The 21,069-nt window shown below is 45.4% G+C and overlaps 1 protein-coding gene across 1 annotated transcript in view; it reads left to right on the forward strand.

Annotated features, from left to right (window-relative positions):
• LOC144138340 (cytochrome P450 3A7-like) overlaps positions 1-21,069 on the forward strand; it is a 46,184-nt gene that overhangs the window by 14,041 nt on the left and 11,074 nt on the right. The window contains exons 7-11 of the mRNA XM_077670574.1: positions 4,103-4,233; positions 5,456-5,552; positions 8,510-8,573; positions 15,935-16,043; positions 16,571-16,662. Of these exons, the coding sequence (XP_077526700.1) occupies positions 4,103-4,233; positions 5,456-5,552; positions 8,510-8,573; positions 15,935-16,043; positions 16,571-16,662 (493 nt within the window). The remainder of the gene's footprint in view (positions 1-4,102; positions 4,234-5,455; positions 5,553-8,509; positions 8,574-15,934; positions 16,044-16,570; positions 16,663-21,069) is intronic.

Consider the following 21,069-nt stretch of genomic DNA (forward strand, 5'->3'; position numbering starts at 1 on the left):
GACATAAGGCGCGTTCGTAGCACTTGCTCCTGTCCCGGATTTGTAGCGTAGTGGGAAGAGCACCGCGTACCTCCCGTTGCGGCCAGAGAGTCGTGGGATCGAAACCGGGCACCGCTAACTATTTCTTTTTTTTATAGTGTATCGCGGAGCTATGGGTGTAAGGAGGAGAGTTGCGCATGCGCAGTGAGCGTGTGGACGGCGCCGCCATCAACGAGGGAGGACCAGGCGAGCCTAATAAATGCTCCGCATTCAAAAAATAACAAAATAAAATATTTAAAAAATACGGGAAATGGCAAACCATAGCGTTTCCTCAATAATGAAGCTTTCGCAAAAGTTTCAACTGTAATTATTCCAATAGCGTAAATAGAGATAATTGGTCGAACAAACTTTTTAAAAAACTAAGAAAAAATATAAATAATAATAGTTACGGGAAAAGGCGAACCGTGTAACGCACCGCATTTGCTCTTCCGCAATAATGAAGATTTCGAGAAAGTTCAACCTGCAATCGTTACAACAGCGTAAATGGAGATAATAGGTATAACGGAATTTTGAAAGAATAATCAATGACAAGAATATTTAAAAAATACGTATAATGGCACGCCTTATAACGCCCTGCATTTCCGCAATAATTCAGATTTTGCGGAAGTTCAACCTGTAATCGGTATAATAGTGTAAATGGAGATATTTTACCGGGAATAATTTAGAAAAACCAAAAAATTCTGCTGTAAAGTCACACTCAAGACAAGCGGCATAAGAATGATACACATTAGTAGACAATTCTCTGAATTTATCTATAATTTTAAATTCGGCTTCCCTAAAGGGCATATTTTTTTGTGTAATGGATTAGGTAAATACTTTTCGTACTTTTATTCAATTTGTTATGTATTCCACAATCATTATTCATCTACATTCGCTATAAGAAACAATGTAAGTGAACTGTAACAACCTTGCATTTTTTGCATGTATAACGTTTCACGCTTGGGCATGACCCTTTACATACCTTTGGAAAGTAGCATTTCCGGGGCAGATATTTTAACGAGAAATTTTAGTGCTAAGTATTTAACAACACATTCAAACACTACTTGTAAGGCCTGTTCTGACACTTTTTGGCCGAATGAGAAACTTTTATAGTGGAAATAGTGTTCGGGTTTTAAACGGGCAATGAAGGCAACCAGCAAGCTGGTTTGAAACGACAATCTTACCTTTCAATACCTGTTTTATCACTCATTCGATGCTTAACTGCGATATTTTTTGATAAATCGCTAATCTCTCATTTGCAGCACGCGTAGTTTGGCATGATGCGCGGTTTAGCGCATGTTTTACCAAAGAAATTTAGGTGGTTACTATTTCCAAGTCAGCAATGACGGTGCATACAAATAACGTGCCGTAGTTTGCTGTTATGTGTGGGAATAAAATAAGCAATATTAGTTTCGCGTAACAGCAACACAAGAAGTCAGTACGAGCCTCTTCATGGCAAAAAGAACAAAACGCATGGCATTTGTCCAAACTCCTCCTAGTAAGCTGCTGGATCTCATGATCCAACTCAGGAGAAAAATGACAAAGGAAGAAAAGTCACTCTTTTATGCATTGCTGCGCTGACTGAAGTCGAGCTTGAGGAATGAGCGAATCGGCGACATCGGTACGCTCTGCAGTTGTCATACAAGCGCCATACAAGCGATGGTCGCGACCGTCTTTTTATGCGATCACGCCATCAACGTGTAGCATGGCAGCAGACGATAGCGTGGTGGCGGTGGCGTCCGGGAAGGTGATAAAGCAACAAAGCTTGCATTGAAGCAGAGAGCTCAACTATGTTACTAAAACCGATTGAAAGGAATAAATAGATACAGAAAAGACTGTGTGATGTTCTTTAGCTCAACGTCCCTTTTTCGCTCACTTTTGGATCAACGTTACTCGATCGGCTTGTGGTGTTGACGCCAATTTTGACCTGCAGAAGTGTGTTTACCTTACCAGCCTCAGCTACCATCCGAATTTTTATGATACATATCAACAGCTTTATTACAGTTTATGCGCAGTATGTGATACCTTGGTTATGAGTGAAGCGTCAAATTACACTGCATGTCATCATAGCTACACATGCAATACGTCACTAATTGCTTACGTTCCGCGTACGCGAAAAACATGGCGAATTCCCTATGAATTTGTGCAGTCAAGAATAGGGCCCCTGGAATCGCCATGTCATTTATTGGTGGCCTCCCGCCATATTGTTTCTGACTATGCTTGGTTGTTCGGCATTCAAGCATTACACTACAAAAATTTCCAATTGAGTTTTTTAACTTCGAAAGGCGCATTGTTATACTACTTCCCAGGCAATTATAACTACTTCCCGTGTACGTTCGGCGACACAGCCAGCCGTGGCGACATCCGCCTTCACGTTTTCAATTTTTTCTATGTTATTCTGGAAAAGCTGCAAGTAATTGTGATGTATTTGCGTTCGCCGTGAGCTGACCTCTTCATCTAAAGAAACTTGTATTTTGCTTTCAGTGCCGCTCTAAGGCTTCGCACATGCTCTGAACGCGAAAGCTTGGTGATTCTTATTAAGTACTTGTTCGGTGCTACGTCATATTTTCGCATGTTTCTCCGCTTTCGCGTCTTCGTCCTTCGGGGCTAATTACATCGACGTCCTTCCTTAATGCTACACCGTGTCTGCATGATTTTCTTTGTTTTTTGGCGCAAAATAGTCCCACAGACAGACTGGTGACACACGCCCCATCTTTCCGAAGAATCAGTCTGCGTGGCTAATAAGCATCTGTTCTACTCGCGTGCTGTCACCACCAGATATCATGCGGCACGTGCACTGGTTTACCCAATCTTTTACCGCTGGCAACCTGCCGAGGTAGCGCAGAAATAAAGCACTGGGCTTCTGATCGGCAAACCCTGGCCTAAACCCCATACGAATTCAATTGTTTTTTATTCACTTTTTACAGCGCATGACTTTTCCTGCACGGGCAACAACAGCTTCGTTTTTTTTCCCACAAACGGACACTTAGGGCTTTTCCTTTAAAAGGCCCAAGGACGTCTAGTTTCTCCCCAGAACAAAATATATTGCTTTTGCAAGTCCGCCTTGCATGCAATGTACTTGTGGTTAGTAGCAAAGCCCAATTTAACGCGCCTAGTTGAATAGCGCTCTCTAAATGTATACATGTGGTCTTTGAGCACGCTTAATAAATGCTTCGTTTGAGTGACACTAGAAAAATAACTCTAAAAATTCGCAATAGGACCGCGTCTTTTCCCTGACAAGGTTTTCTCAGTAATACATTACTGTAAAGGAAAACCAAACTATGAAGGGTTTTGATGTATGGTGCTGCATCAGGACATAGTCGGTCTTTAAACGTAACCACAAATGGCCCTATGGAATCTGTATTTCCACATGAAACTGAATATACTACCATCAAAGGCGTTTTCCCTGCAAAACAATTGCGTGTATGGGTGAAGCGAAGTTCCTAGGGGCTGTATTTATTGCAGTGCGCTGGGAATTTCCAGTTATTTGAAAATTGTGAGTTATGAAGCGCTGCATTATCTATGGATTTCGCGTTTTAATTCTCCCTGGGAGATTCTGGAGGTGTCATTATGAAGCCCTCTTACCCTGACTAGATTTGTTAATGTGTCTATAAAGTGCATTTATTTTCCGGAAATAAGCAGTCTTAATTAAGCCATCAGGCTGTTTTGGCTGTGGAATTCAAGAAAGGATGCTTCCGAATTAAATACGCAGTAACAAGTAAATCAAAACGGCACAATGTGGTTGGTTATGCTTTAATTTTGCGTCCACAACTAATTTCTTATTAATTGTGAAAAATTAATTGGCCGTAATGGGAGGCCATATGCTATTGAGATTCGCCATGGACACAAGCGATTTTGATCGAATGATTCTCGTTATAACTTCAGCTTGATTGAGAATCTTTGTCGGACGGACGCTTCTAAGGGGATATCATGAACCGGCGTTTTCTGCGAAGTTCCGGCTTATGGTATCAAAAATACCATCGGCTAAATTTTAACCAACAGCCCTTCATTACAAAAAAAACATACTCTAATAAATATGCAGCCGTCCACATGTGAACTAATCGGCAGTGTGTCCACATTCCAGAGAACCTGTATCAGTGGGCATGGTTACTTCGATTGCCTATCAAGCTGCTCACCATGCTGGTCTCGAATCCTCTTGCTGAAATGACAAACAAAGCAAAGGCCGTCATCGAGTTCCGGCGCAAGAATCCGCAGGTAATCAATCCGCTGCAGACATACATTTTTGTGGAGTGGCTAAAGTTCATCTTGTTTTATGTGTACGCAAAAGCACACCTCATTTATTATTCTGAAGTAGTGGAGGGACGCAGAGTAAGTTTTAATCTCTCACCATTAATTATCGACTGCCGTTTGGATACCTAGCATCAAAGTTATTCAAGCCAAGCTTTATACGCTTAAGCGAAAAATGGCAGCCCCTCCGCTCCGTGGATGATGGCGAGGGTGCGGAGTACGGGGACTCGAAATGACATCCAAGTTGCGCCCCGAGTGACATCCGATTTGCGCCCCGACCGTCATTCGATTTGAGCCATGAGTTGCACATTGATTATTCCCTAAATGAAACTGCAACTCATGGCTCAAATCGAATTTCGCTTGATTTTCGCTTGGTGCTGGTGAGCGCACGGATGGACGCTGGCGGACTCTGGGAGGTCTTAAGGCACTCCGCACCGTTCCAGGCGAGGGAGTAAACCGTTTGACTCTCGGGCACTAACTCACGGTCGTACCCCAATGGGTAAGACGACTGACACTAACTCTGGTCTACCAGACACAGGCGCGGATCCTGCCGGTGCCTGTGTCATTTTTTGTCATCGTGAATGCTATGCGCACGGACGCGACGGACATTGTGCGGTCCTAAGGTACTCCGCGCCTAAAAGAAAATGCGGCGGTGCCGTGTATGAGAAAACTCCTCGGCCGGAACCACGTGCGCATACGCTTGTGAACTAGGTTGGAGAGGAGCCAGAATTATGGAGAGAAGCATTAGCTAGGCCTGTAGATGACGTAGCTACACTCTCACATCTACACACACTACTAAGTGGAAACGGGGAATCCGAGGGAGCAAAGCACACCGGCAAACACCGGCCGCAAGTTACAGCTGCTTTATAGAGCAGCTGTAACTTATGGTTACCTGTAAGTATGGTTACCTGTAGGTAACCATACCTTCGAGCGCTTGGCTTCCTTTTTAAATCCATATAATATAAAGCAGCTGTAACTTATGGTTACCTGTAAGTATGGTTACCTATAGGTAACCATACCTTCGAGTGCTTGGCTTCTTTTTTAAATCCATAAATGATAAAATACGAACGCTGTTCATTTTTGTTGTAAGGTTTGAGAGTAACCAGCGCATTTGCTGTGTAGTGATGCCCTCGTATGAGCACGTAAATTGTGCTTAAATGAAGCAATGACAATGTATTCATCTTTCTAGGTAAACCTGCCTGATATGGCACAAATTCTCATCGACGATGCGCTCAGCCGGACAGACGCCGGTGGAAAGATGGACAGTTCGGGAATGGAAAACCGTGGTGCGTTGTCAAATTTCTTCCACTTCAAACCCGAACACTAACAAAATATAAACTGTTCTCGAGATGGCCCTGGCTACCAACATTTTTATTATCACAAGAATGCCCGTCGTTATTCGACGCTAATGTGAGCCTGCCAAAACGGTTTGCGCATTCACGATAACATTGGGACAATCGCGTTTTGGCTGGAAAAATACCCTCCCGAGGCCTTTCGTTCCTTCAAGCAAAGGGTGATCGCAGCTGTCTTGTGGGCACGCCTTATCACTGTCATCCATACATCGCACTATTTTTCGTAGCGCAGTGGCTTTACTCGTTAGCCTGCCTTAAACTTGAAACCTTCCGTACTGGGGAGACCCTGCAAAAAACGGCAAATTTCAGAAAAAGGTTACTCATTTCCTTACTCGCCCTATATTCGGACCACTGTATCTCTTTTCCCGGGAATAAAATTCTTGGTGGCATTTATAAAAAACGCGCGAAGAGCGATTTTTTAACAAAGAATGTTTAAATAAATGTGGCGCTCATGATAAACATGTTATTCACACGAACATTTTCAGAAAACAAGGCGCAGCATCGAAAGATCACCAAGAGGTCACGCGAACTGACTTCAAGATTAAGACTTTGATTTAATTAATTTGGGAAGACGTCTTATCGGTCAAGGCGCATAATTTCTGCTGCACACAGACGTAGGCCTGGCTTTTAGTGACGAAGCCTATCCAGTTGATTCTTCCTGCTAGTATAAGATCTTTTGGGGAGCCAACGTTAATTACCCATAGGGTTACGTTTTTTGTAAATTTATAAATCGCCATTGAAGGTTGGGTGACATTTCTGCAACTTCGATGCTTCGACTATTTCCGGTTTCCAGAAGATCACGCATGAACAATAAAACAAGTGTGTACCGACACGGTGTGATACCGACAACCAGGGTTGTCTCGTTTTGTTTATTTGTTGCGCACCGCGGTTGCACGCTTAAGATCTGGTTACCCTCTTCTTACAGCTGTTGTTACGCAAAGCAACTGTGCAGTTGACGCTACACACGCTGACTTCAATTTATCATTCGCTTTGTTCGAGTCGTAATGCACATTTTTTATACAGCACGACAGGAAAAAACTCCCAGACGTGCTTTATCAGCTACCGCCATCCGCACAAACTTACTGAAAACCTATTTGCGGATTCAAAAGAACCAGTTTGGAAGCATGGGCGGATATTCCAGCGGAGATATCCAGCACTATGCGTCCGTAATGGAAGAGCCCAAATGAATGGGCAGTCGGTTCTGCAGCATATGACACTTGCATAAAAGCGTTCGAACTTGACGTTGTCAGCACTTACTTTTTTTTAGTTGCGCTGATGGGTGTGCAGTCCTCCCTCAAGCATCCACAGTCCCGTAACAGTTCGAGGGTGGCCCTATATAGAGTTCTTACAAGAATACATTTTCATCGTATGTGGCAGACAAGCATGTTTTCCGTCCGGCTGATTTCAACGCCTATATTTACAATGAATAGTGGCGACGACTGGTTACCAAGCACAACGACTGGTACCGACGACTACTGAGTGATTCCCAGGGCCGTTTTGTCAAACGAACAAGAAAAACGACACTTTTTAACAGAAGAGCTTTTTAGGCCGACACAAATCCGCCAGGCGGAGACACAATAACCTGAGCGCACGTGAGCGCGTTCCTCGCGACGACCACCCGGTGTCGTCCAGGTTTGCGCGTGAGCTTGCCCCACATGAGGAGCCCGAGTGAACGTGAGCGCGTGCCTCGTGACGACCGGCGCGCCACAGGTCTGCCGCGCTGAGGGCGATGACGACGAATCTGCCAAGCCATCCTTTCACAATCCACACGTGGAGACAGCCACGGGACCAGCTTACGAAGGAGCGTTCGCGGCGTGATCTGTGGCGTGACCTCCTCGCACTGCACGTGCTCTTGCGCCTCGAGTGGCGAGCACAAACAAGCTCGAGCTCCTGGCACAGAGTTTGCCCTGCCAGTTGCAGCCGGTACAAGCTCCTGCTCACGCGCTCACTTTGCGAGCGATGTGAAAGCATGCGTCGCCACACACAGTAGTATAAAGGCTAAAAAAAATTCCCCGCATTTCCCCGAGGGGAAGAATGTGAAAGTGCGAATGCACGAGTTGAATTTGCGCGGTTCGGTAATGTTCGCGAAAGAGAGATCACACACACACACACAACTACAAAGAAAGAAAGATGCATTTATTCACAGACACCTAATTGTGTTGTCGTTGTACTTGATTGCTAGAGTGGATCTCAGCTTTGAAATTTCGTGTCAGTACTCCTTTAAGCGGGTGCATTAGCCCTTCTCACGCCCGATTCCTGGCCAATCCCCCACGTGGGTATGTGCCATGTCAGCGGCCAGGCAGCGCGCGCCCATCTCCCCCCGTTGCCAAGGAAGACGAGGAGATTCCTGGCCAATCCCTCACGTGGGTATGCTATGCGGACATCGCCGGTGGACGCAGGTTCAGGGTCGCTTAAGAAGTGCATTCGCACTTAAAAAGAGGAAGGCCAATCACTCGATTGAGGGGCGAAATAAGGAAATTCGTAGGCGAAGAACGGACTCGAGCGGCACGGGACCGGAACGGTTGTAGATCGATGGAAGAGGCCTGCGTCCTGCAGCAGACCTAGTGGGCTGCGGCTGATGATGATAATGCAACAGCCCGGTCTCCGACGAAGGGAGAGGGGCCGCCAGTTCTGTTGCTTCTCCAGCCTTGCACCGCTACTGTAAGCTACTCCAATTTTCGTCTAACATCGACGAAGACGTTGTATTAAGCAGCCCACACGCGCTACACACAACAACCACAAAGTAATTCTTAAGGTTTTTCTGTAAACAAACCCACAACCTTAACGCAACCATGCGGAATTGCCAACGTAAGGTGTCCTCTAGGTTCTCCGGTGAATAACTTTGCAGGGATGGAGTGTACATGGCTTACTTCTTGCCTTTTCTCTTCTAGCGCCTCTATCTGCAGCAGAAATGGACAAGATGGCTGCAAATGGCATGTCAATATTCATGGGCGGGCAAGTTCGCATTTTCTTTTTACGCATGATTTAATGTCTCAGAAGAACATAACAGCGACTTCGCGCAAATTCTACCAGATATCCAAGGTTATCTTCATGTTCTCGATGATGGCTATGCTGACTAAACGCTCAACGTTTAATAGGAGTGACGAGAAATGGTATTGGCAGCGAGCGCGACCACGGGTGGCGCTGCGAAACGCGCCCCGTGACGTCGAATTAGGGACTCTCGCATTTGTCACCTGCTTCACTCGGGCTCGCTCTCCCTGCTGTTTCATTGCGTTCGGTTGACGTATGATGCTTCTCTGCGCCAGCTTTAGCGTGTGCGTAACTTTTTATCATAATACGGCACTTAAAATCGCGTACACTAGCTCAAAGTGCGAGTTAAAGTTTGGTTGGAATACCGCCAAGGAAGAAATATTGCAGGTGTCGCCCCATTCCTTGCGAAGCCGGTCCTGTGCGGAGCACGAAGAGTAAGAGCTAGGCGTCAGCTTCTGTATTCAGAAATCTTTCGAACAAAGGGAACAGCCAGAGTCTAACAGCCGACAACAGCGAAAATACAAGGCCAAAACAAATTCCAGGACTTTGGGGCTGTCGGCTTTGGCAGAAGGGTTTACAATTCACGGTGATTCTATGTGTGGTAAAACAATTTTTCCAAGCTTGCCGCACGCTCTAAAGTATTGTATCACATCCCTTAAAACGTTGTCATGGCATGAAAGTATGTCAACATGCATTACGGGCTGCAAAAACTGTACGTTTTATTCCAAATAGCCCACTGTGTATATAGGCGCGTGCTGGTTTTATAACAGGCTTCTAACCAGTATGGAGGTTTATTGAGCAAAGCGAGTCACGTCTATGGCAAATATACAGTAACACTATGTCTGTTGAGACCTAGACGGATATTTCGGTACATTTCCCACAGCCATATCTTCATAATATTGACATATGCCTAATAGGAAAACAGCACTCAAGAGGACGAGGAGCGCGAGGAGAAGGAGAAAACTTTATTTAACAGTAAAATCGAGCCGATTATTGGGCTGGGTCTTCAGTCCAAGACAAGACAGTACGAGTGATTTTCTTCAATTCATAGAACACCATCCCGTGTAGAGCAGGAGTTGTTCGTTACGCCTGGAACGGTTGGAAAACAATAAACAGCTGCTTGGATACATTCATCAGTTTCGATTCTTATAATATATGCACGTATACTATTTATAGCATTCATTACGATATATCAAGCCTTCAACACCGTAATCATTTCCTAATTGTTCGGGCTGAGAGTCAGTTCGTTATGATAAGTATGGTCACGATAGAAATTCGGATCACAAAGCCGCCTTCGAGTACTGTGGACAACGTTGTCTGGGGCGCGATCGCGGTCGCTTACCACAAACCTTCTCATTGTATTTGCATCTGAATAAACAACGCACACTGCAGATATGCACCTTCTTGCACGGAGCCATAAAGAAAGCCAATTTGTGAAGAAGGGATTGTATACCATACAGCCTGAATAAAATATCCACACGATCTTTGTGAGCCTCCCAAACATCACCAAACCTTCTAATAAGACGTTCGTTGTGGTCCAGAAAAATTAATGCCCTGGGCACAGAAAAAAAAACATTCATCTCATACACGTCCACAACAACGAAATGAATAGAAGACAGCCGTGTTATTTCCTGTCGTGTGATGCGCGTGTAGGGGCCCGCTGCTTGGTGTGTAGCATTAGACTGTTGAGTCTCCATAAGAGCATCTCAAAAATACTCTAGGGAATCCTACGCATTTTGAACACTTACCAAGGAGCTCTGAGCGCCGAACCTCGCCAATAAGCCAGAAAGGACTGGTTACACACGATCTTCTGACCAATGCTCTGAAGAAAGTTGTTCTCTCTCTCTCCTCGTGTGTTGCAAACTTGTGGGGGATACAGCTTGAAATTATTCAGATATGTCAGAAGCCGGCAAAAATACCTGAATAACTAGAAGTACGATTTTAACGCACTAAAGCTGCAACACGGGCGATTCCTAGCACAGGCACTGCTGCGCCTAACCTGGGGGCGGGTAGACGACAACAGCGACGCTAGTCTTTAAGCTGACGTGAGAGCCAGGGGGCGTCACTCAAACATCTCACGACCAATACGGACTGCGCAAGGAACTCAGGTGTAGGCATAAATTCCGTTTTCTTACAGAGGGTCGTACTTCTTTTCGATAATACACTCAAATGGGCTGGGTTGTGACAGTGCTGCCAAATCCTCGTTTTCGAAAAGTCTCTTACCAAGATTCCAGCCACCTGTTTTTATTCTACACAGCATATTCGTAACGCCTTCATCATCTCTAAAACGAAGTTGCTTTGGGGGGGAGGGGGGGGGGGGGGGGCAGGGGAGAGGGGATCTACCCTTTATTTTGGGCTGACTAAATACTGAGCGGATATTGTTCGGATGCATTCTGTGACATCGATATCTTTGAAACAGGCAGCACAAGTCGTGTACCATTGCTAGTAGTTCTTGCTCTCATGCCAACGGGCTAATTTCGATGTAAAATTTTATTGACTGGTTTTTCGTTTGCGGGTTTTATTTACCTTCCATAAGTGTTTGGTTTCCATCGTTCTCGAATACTAATCATCTTTGCTTCGTAACTCCACTTTTTATGGTAATAATAGTCTATGGGCACCTCAAATTTTAGTACTTCAACTGTCTGAAGTCGGCCAGGGATTATTCGCTCTTTGAAGGTACAGCTGCCTGCGCATAGTCCTTGTTGTTTGTGTGAACTTATACGCTGTTCCGTAAACACAGCTCGAAGTAGCAGAAAGATAACTTGTTCCAAATTTTCCACATAACTACGTAGAGTTATCGGAGACAACAAAGGCGGCCTGAATTAGACCGGGAGGTTCAGTGTTAGAGCCAGGAGTGAACTTCAGGTGCCAATGAGGATGTCGGTGCCGTATTTCTGAGTGCATATAATTAAACTCGTGTTCGAGTTGCCGACGGAAGACGGAGAGTCACTTGGTGTTTTGACACCAAGCGACACCAATTTGACTGTGTCAGTGCACTGTCAAAAGGCAGTGCATTGTCGCAAGACCGAATAGAACGCGAAGACTTCTTGACTAACACACGCAGCTGAGCAGGTGACGCCTGGTTCTAATCATGGTTTTTGCAATGTTCTGATCGAAATTTTTGTTTCCTTCCCGATAACCTTCTTTAAAAAACGACCTTATGGAAATTACAGAGCACCTTGTATAAATATAAAAGGAGGATAGTTACCGAAGGAACATTACCGAATGTAATCGAGATACGGCAAACTCGGATAAAAGCCACTAAGCATGCAGTTTACGGAAACATGCATGGTTGAATCGCTTATATGCCTAGTTGGCGGCTACACCATTCAATATCGTGTACATCTTTCAAAACTTCTTAATAAGAAGGTAATTTTTGTGAATGATATATAAATTTGAAAACTTGGGCTTGTGGTGCTTTATAATTTTATTTTATTGTTAAACACGTGGCGGATTCAGTAGGTAAGAGCGGTCTAGCAACGTATTTTTAGCGAGATATCAAACTGGTGTCTGATATAAATGAGCGCTATCAATGGCTCATAACTGCACCTAAGTAAAGGGAGCCGGTTTAGAAATGGCAGCATTACCCAAATAACAGTCTGTATCTAAAAATTACCCCCACCTCCCCTCCCGGGAACCCTGGTGTGATGCAACGCATCTCATGGGGGGTTCCATTGGCGTTTTCCATCGTATTGATTACGCTTATAGCAGGGATTCTCACGCGAAGGGGAGGTGGGCGTAATTTTCCATTTTCACCATGCAATGCACAGGCAGTACACGTATGCTCAGGTACGGTCTTTAATGCAGCGAGAATGAGTGCCTTGTGGTCCGTGAAGTGCACAGTTAGGGGCTCGACGATTGCATTAGCAATCGTCGAGTACTGCGAGAGAGTGCAAGCGTAATGCCGACGATCGTCGACTGAGACCGTCGGAGTGCGGCATGCCGCTTTATATTCACAGCGCCCGAAGGAGAGGAGAGCGCGGAGAGAGAGAGAGTACTACACATGCGCAGCGTGCGCAGCGCCGCCTACCGGCGCCTAGCAACGGAGTGAGAGTGCGCTGCGCCAACCCGCGGCTGTTTGGGAGAGAGTGTTCGCTATCGGAGAGAGGAGAGGAAGAGAGGCGCAGCTGTGCCGACAACGCCGGACAGACGCAGGAAGGACAGAGGGGCGAGCATGAGATGCGTTGCATCTAATAACAGTATGTAGCTGATGACATTCTGTACGTTAATTAGACGGGTTGGAAGAAAGGTCAACACAGCCTTTAGGACATCACCAAGAAAATTGCCTACATTCTTTAAAAAGAAAAAGTGAACGTTTCCTTCCCCACACTCCCGTTTGCTTCATGATGCGGGATGTTTCCCGCACTGAGACAAGTCTTACAAAGCTTTTGGGCTTCCCCTTAGGGAATGGTATGCCAAGTTGGCAAGACACACCAGGTTGTATTAAGACATGTCGAGACTAGACACAATCCCATTGTTTACAAGTACAGTTAAACCTGGCTGTAGCGAACCTTTATGTAACAATTTCGTGAATTTAACAAACCTTCTGCCATCCCCATTGAAGCCAATGTGTTTGCGGCATCCATGTAACGAAGGCGTTGCGACGGTTAACCTTGAGCTTGCGAATTCACTACGCTAATGAGTCATTCTTTTTTGCACTTTTTCCTAAACAATCGCCTGTAGAAATGCCCTAATTTAGCTAATTTCGCCCGCACCGCAATATACAGCGCGTTTCCATGTGTGGGTGCGGTGTCAGTAAGGTGCTGCGCCCGAGCGTGTAGTCGCGCGTCTCCACTGCAATTAGTGGTATGTGTTCGTGGATGATGAGTTCTGCCTGAAAGAAAAATATTTGCTTTCAAGACAAGCTCGCAATTTTAAATGCCGTCTCCGCCGCCACCGCCGTCACGGCCCGGTACAGTATCGCAGCTAGCACGCTCTCGCCGATTTTGAGTGGGGAAAAAAGCGTCAATTTGGCGAAAAGGCGTTCATAAGTTTGGTCCTTAAAACGCGTTAGCGCTTTAGAAAGTGTCAAACGACAGAAGTGATGCTCAAGTTACGGTTGTGAATATGGAGTTAAGCGACCTTGCTGATTTCAAGGGCGGTTAAGTGACTACGGTCATGGGAAAGCAGTAGGCGGAAATCACGCCGTTTTTCACTGTGAAATAAACCTTTCAAGGGGAAGTTCACGATCCGTGATGTCTTGTCATTTGGTTTTGGTTCTGCACAATTCACGCGGGCCTTAACTCGAAACCTGCATGTGACGAAAAATTGCGGATTTTCGTCAACTTCTTTATATCCAGGTTCACCTGTAGAACATGCGCAATAACAACACTTCGGACCCAAAAACATGATACAGCAAAACAACCGGGCAGACGAGTATTACTTGTTCAGACGTAAAAAAAAAACGTGCCTTTGGCACTTTCTGAAAGAAGCAGTTGGTTGTCCTCTTAAAACGTATTACATGAAGACTCATGTAGGTATCCCTGCCAGGTGAGGTTGCTATGGTAATATTTTTCAAGCGAAGCTTGTATTGGCTGTATTGCGCTGCCAGTGGTGGCATGCGCGGAAACACCTAGCGGCAAAGCCAACTTCATCCACGTTCCCAACTGAGGATGACCGCCATGGTGATGAAAATGATGATGCTGCCCTTGAAGTGTTTGGAACGTACCGACTTGAAGGATTGGCGAGGGATAAAGTGTTGACTGCTCATTTTGGAGCTCATAGACTGACTTATAGATTGAAACCCACATGGGGATTACCCTTCTCGGGCGCTGCTTTCTCTCACCGTTCGCTGCTGGCCCGGGTATCCGCGAACAAGTGTGGTGCTACATCACGCCACAGTGGGAGCCAGTCAGCGACGTCGCTCGCATTCCGCCACATTGCAGGAATGGTCGGTCGCCCAAATCGGGCAGTTCACCTTTTAGCGCGGCTCAGCTAGGCCGCACGTTGTTTGCTCAGTGGGACAGCGGGCATTCATTGAAGAACGGAAACGTTTCCGGTAATCGCAAAAGATTAATAGACAATACGTATACGAAACATTTGAGTTCGGATAAAGCTCAGCAAAATAAAAATTTCCCCGCATTTCCCCGAGGGGAAGAATTTGAAAGTGCGAATGCACGAGTTGAATTTGCGCGGTTCGGTAATGTTCGCGAAAGAGAGATCACACACACACACACAACTACAAAGAAAGAAAGATGCATTTATTCACAGACACCTATTTGTGTTGTCGTTGTACTTGATTGCTAGAGCGGATCTCAGCTTTGAAATTTCGTGTCAGTACTCCTTTAAGCGGGTGCATTAGCCCTTCTCACGCCCGATTCCTGGCCAATCCCCCCCGTGGGTATGTGCCATGTCAGCGGCCAGGCAGCGCGCGCCCATCTCCCCCCGTTGCCAAGGAAGACGAGGAGATTCCTGGCCAATCCCCCACGTGGGTATGTGCCATGTCAGCGGCCAGGCAGCGCGCGCCCATCTCCCCCCGTTGCCAAGGAAGACGAGGAGCGCGCGCACCCGCAGCTGTTGCTATGTGGACGGACGGCGGTCGCCGGAATTCAGGGTCGCTTATAAAGTGCATTCGCACTTAAAAGAAGTTCATTTTTTGTCGATCGAAGGTTTTGCGTTTTCATTAGGGTCTATGCCTTTAGAGTTTCTTAGAAGTGTTATCGTGTTTGCATCGCTTTCATTGCGTTTTCATTTTGGTCGTGTTGGTTTTTACTGATATCAAGCTTTTTGTGCAACACTGTCTCTGGAGGGTAGGGTTTATATTTTTCTTCACTGTTCACTGGGTAAACACATCAGGGATGTAACAGGAAAAACGTTGAGAATCACTGTGAAGTCTATGAAGCTCAATGTGTGTCGCGAAAGTGCGCTACCTGTTTCCGCATGTTAAAGGTAACAAATAAGATGTTCGTAATATATTCTTAAAATGTACTTTATTATGTTTGCTAAAGATTACCCAGTTAAAAGGTCGCTCACTAAAGTTGTTGATGTTTTTTGGGCTCCTTCGACCACGATGATACAAAACTTGAACAAGACATTCCAAAAGAAACACCAAATAAATTTCAGACTGATGCCTTTTTATATATTTAAAAGATGCTAAAAAAGAAACGAATTTCCTGCTTTCATATGCAGCGTGCCCTATGGGTAAACTTTCTGAAAGCCACTAGTGCGAAACTCATTTCTTCGGACACGTCAGAATGATATCACTTTGGTGCATAAGCAAGACTTGACCCCTTTTAACTTAAAATTCCGCAGAAAATCTTTTGGCACATATCTCATGTACTAAAAGGGAAGATTTGCTGCTTCCAATTTTCTTTCACGTGACGCAGATACGACACAACAAGGCTAGCCATCACGTACTGGTTCTACCTAATGGGCAAGCACCCCGAAATTCAAGAAAAAATGAGGACGGAAGCTTTGGCAGCCTATGAATTAGAGGTGAGGTACGATATAAGTACGTAAGATAGATGAAATTGCAAAACTGTTTTTGCTGCCTTGTGAAAATGAAATTGTTCAAATTCCAAAGATGATAGCAACCTTCCAAAATAAACGCATTTAATCAAAACGCTCCATTCAGCTCGAGTAGCAGTTTTTATAAGCGTTTATTTCAAGTTGATCGATAAAATCTCGTTGAAAAGGCACTTACGCGAGTGGTCCCTTGTCCTAAATGCACTATCAGGCCGGGTTTAAAGTTTTAATTGCTAAGAGCATTCTTTGTCAAATAAATGTTCTATAAATCAGGATATTCTGTGTTCGGCGTCGTACGTCCGAACATTATAAGTCGGCTTCTTAAGACTCAATCATACATTCACTTGAACTTATTTCGAATGCATCGTACGCCCCCTTTACTAAATGGAATATCCTCAGTATTTTATTTTTACTCAAAATGTTTGCGTTCCGTCTCCACACGTCACTGTGAATTCATCGCGCTGACAGTAACGTTTCTGATAATTTCCCTTTTTCAGGGAGACCACCTGTCTGCGGACACACTCATGAATCTTTCGTACACAAACCAAGTTATTTCGGAAACACTCAGGATCTATCCGCCTGTCGTTACGTAAGTTATCCAGTGCAATTTTTCTCACAATATTATAATCTCTGTGCCAAGCTGCTTACAAATATATTACTGCATGGAAGAATAAACTGTCAACAAAAAACGTGGTGATGATTAAGAATTAACATCCGGATAACTGAGATGTCCAAATACAGCAGAAAGTTGGGCAACTTGGTTACTAACTAATGAACTCATACAGCTTCTGAACGTGACACTGGACAAAGGTACGAAAAAACGAAACACACGCTAGCGATTGTTGTTTTTTCGTATAGCATGTCTTTCATCTTTTCTTTTCTTCGTCGTGTCACGTTCGCTAGCAGTACGATTTCATCAGTGAGATGTCCTATATTCAGTGGTGAGCAGCAGCACAGAACCTCCGTTCACACCCTGTCTCTGTAAAAATCTATGCAGACTTTGTGCTCATGCGATCTGCGAAGTGGCAGGCGTTCTATTGCATCCATATTTTTCTACTCACTGAACCCCTCAAACTATTTTCCAGCAATGCCAGCGTAGCTACCTCAATGTGCTATAAAATGAAAAATATCCTTCAATTACCCCTCGTAATATCGGTATTACAATTGCAAGTAGCTGCCGCGGTGGCTCAGTGGCTAAGGCGTTGCGCTCAGGGTGTCGAACCGGAACCGGAACCGAACCGAAAACCGGAACCGAACCCGAATTTTTGCCCGGAACCGGAACTGAACCGGAACCGTATTTTTTCCGCCATTTTGGAACTGAACCCGAACCGGAACGAATCGAAGGAACCGTTCCGAACCGGTTCCGGGACCTCAAAAATGAGATTTCTAGTTTTCCATTTCGGTACCCTACCTTGCGTCTGAAGATATTTTGCCACTCGCCATACAGAACCATGAAATATTTTGCGTAGTCTGCAGTTCCCAAGGCCCATCATGTTCTTTTCTAATTATTGCCCTCAATTTAATGTAAAGTTGTCCGTATATGCTATCAGTTTGCGTTAAGTACTGCCCATCCCTCCCAATTAACTTTTACATTTAGCATAACTTAAGTTATAACGCATATTACGAGGCAACATATAATGGAATATTCTTCATGGTTTCTATCTACATGGTGTTTAAAATCGTGTAAAGTTTTCAATGTGTTGTTAATTCGCATGCATCCCTGTCCGCTTGTGAAGGCCTTCAGGGATACCATCAACAATAAATCCATATCTTCCACTTATTCTAGTTTGAATGGGAAGTTATATACAAACAGCACTGAGACACGAACACTCGCAGTTCTCAAAATTAACGTCACTTTTTCTTGTATACAGTGCCGTTGTGTCTTTTGGTTACTGCTCTAAGAGAACATGAGATATAAAAAAATGGGGAATCCTAATTTCCACTTTTATAGTATATTTGATAGCATTTTCATGTTATCTTGAATCTGCTCAACCTTAAACTTAAGAGGCGGATGGATTGAAGTCGATTAGTGCGGGTTAGCGGGTAGACTGGGGTGAATTGGTTAGGTGAGTGAATGAGCTAATATGAATTAGTGGGACTGGTGTGTTGATTAATTTGGATTAAAGGAATTAGCGGGTCAGTTAAGGCGGATTTGGCGGTCGGACCAAACATGATATCTTTGGGGCCCTTGGCATATGGAAATTTTGCAGCGTTCTCCTTCTCGACCATTTAGAAAATTTTGTCTCGCACAAAGTAGCCGCAAAGTTATGTGACGACCGCCTGAATGCTATAAAAGGTCTTTCTTTATGCCCGTATTGCGCTATTATGTTGTTGCTATATTAAAATTGACATCTCGCACTAAAGTTAAAAACTAATTGCCTAATGCATATTTTATATTAATCAAAGGGTTTTCAAAACGTGTGTATATATGAGGGGAGACAGTTGTAAAAAACTAAACTGCAAGAAAAAAAGGGGGGAGCGATCAACTGGTTTGATGCAAGAGACGCCCGATAGCATTCTTCAATACCTTCTCTTTCTTTGTGTTACCGTTCTGCAGCCTCCCACAGGTGTAGCATCTCAACCCCCGAACGCAGCCCCCTCTAAGCTGAGGAAGCGGCGATAGCACGTGCGCTTAGCCAAAGCGGCGCCAAAACTCTCATAACAGACTCTTAGCAGGTGTGGCCCAACTTTGCCAACGGTCGATTGCATGTTACAACACTTCCGATGATCAATCAGAGACCACATACGAGACCAGTCACGAGACCAGCTCATACTGGCATCCCCGGCAAACAAGATCAACAACCTCGTGGGTCGAGATTTGACTCGCTTAGTCAGCGCTGATGAAGCCCTCTTTCATAGAACGTATTCTTCCCCGCACAAATTGCTACCGATTAACCAGGAAAGATTACTCCGCACCCTGTGGGCATACACCTTCCCACACAACACCAGACTTCACCTCTTTGACGGGACACAAGTCTCTCCATTTTGTTGCTTCTGTGGGGATCCTGGGAACCTCATACACATAGTAGGCGGCTGCGACAAGTGTGCCGTAGATCCATCCAACCTCCACGTTTCCATAGAGATTTGGGAGACAGCCATGGCCAGCTCCGGCCTGGAAGATCAGTTGCTCTTGATGGAAACGGCTGTCGGTTCGGCCCCCTCGAATGAGGACGCCTCTCTGAAACTTTGCCTCCATTGAATTAAACTTCATTCTCTCTCTCTCTCTCTCTCTCTCTCTACAAGTGATCATTACTGCTGCTTGTGACTTCACTTGGCTATCATATTTCCTAGAGCCCAATCGCTGTCACCGGTCGTTGAAGGGCCATTAGCAAGTTCCTATCTCCGATGGTTCCCTATCCAATGCCGTCCTATACACGCCGTTCAATGAGTCTTTAGAGCCATTGTTTCTTTCTAACAGCTTTGTTAGGAGATAAAAGATGAGCAGAAGGAAATTTCTCTAAATGCCACCTGCCACGCTTGGCAGCCGCCGCCACATACTCGTCACACTACCATAGAAAACATTTTGCAGGTACAGTTAAAGGAGCTCTTCAACACTTTAGATAAACTCGCCGTGGTGGCTCCGTGGCTAAGGCGTTGCGCTGCTGAGCACACAGACGCGGTTTAGATTCCCGGCCGCGGCGGCCGCTTTTCTGATGGAAGCGAAAAGCGAAAACGTCCGTGTGTCCGAAATTTCGGCGCACGTAAAGATCCCCAGGTGGTCAAAATTAATCCGGAGCCCTCCACTATGGCGCGCCTCGTCGTCGGCGTTGCGTCGGCGCGTTAAACCCAACAATAAATAAATAAGTAAATAAATAAATAAAAAGATAAATAAATAAATAAATAAATAAAAAGATAAATAAATCAATAAATAAATACATAAATAAAAAAGCAGTAAATACATAAATCAACACTTTCGATAAACGCTTTCACTCTTCTTCGCATCTGGAAGGAAGGAAGGAAGAATCTAGAAGAAAGGCAGGAAAGTTAACCTGGCTAGAGCCTAGTTTGCTATCCTGCACGTGGGAAAGGGGAAATGGGCAAAAAAGAGAGAGGAAAAAAAGAGGAAAAGTTGGACCAGACACGTATGCCGAGCACTGAGGCACTGACAGTGATTGACACTGGAGGCTCTCAGTCTATAGCCCAGTGTTCAAGTTCGTCGCCCGTAGAAAACGTAATAGCTCCTTCTGAGCTATTACGTCGCCTTCTGAGCGGATGACTGAGAAGGCAAGTGGCACAGAATCTTCTCCTCCGAAAATGGCCGCCGAGAGTCTAAGTTCCTCAGTGCTGATGACAGCTTCTTCCTTGCAGGCGAGTAGCGTGGGCACTAGCATAAAACGTGGCGTATCGTCTCCGATGTGCCGCACGTTTCGCACTCCGCCCTTGCTGCCATTCCTATTAAGTACGAGTAAGCATTTGTGAATGGCACCCCCAGCCAGAGACGGCAAAGAAGAGTTGCGTCAGACCGTGGGAGGCCTAGTGGAAGGGGACGTTGCAGGTGTGGGTCAAGGGCACCAATGCGTGCACATGTGAAATCTTCTTGACACCATTGGGAGATAGCTGTTTCCCGGGCAAGAATGCGGAGGGTCCTAGCTGCGTCCGTCCTAGACAATGGGATGAGTACAGTTGTCGCTGTTTGATGCGCCAGCCGGGCGGCAGCGTCCGCACTTTCGTTTCCGACAATGCCGCAGTGGCTCGGAAACCACTGTAGGGTGACATCATGACCCACCCGGGCAGCACGGTCGTACACCATTCTTATTTCTGTCAGGAGCTGTTCGTGAGGTCCTCGGCACAGCGCTGACTGGAGTGACTGAAGTGCAGGCTTGGAATCACAGAAGATAGCCCATCGGCGGCACGAACTTTGCTCGATGGTGTGAAGAGCGCTACGGATGGCCGGAAGTTCTGTAGCCGTGGATGTTGTAATATTGGCTATCTTGAATTTGCTGCACAGTGACAGTCGTGGTATAACAGCTCCGGCAGAACCCGACGATGTTACCGA

The sequence above is a fragment of the Haemaphysalis longicornis genome, unplaced genomic scaffold (assembly GCF_048455015.1).
Source record: "Haemaphysalis longicornis isolate Haplotype H1 unplaced genomic scaffold, Haemaphysalis longicornis Haplotype H1 scaffold_5, whole genome shotgun sequence".
In the NCBI taxonomy this organism is placed as follows: Eukaryota; Metazoa; Arthropoda; class Arachnida; order Ixodida; family Ixodidae; genus Haemaphysalis; species Haemaphysalis longicornis.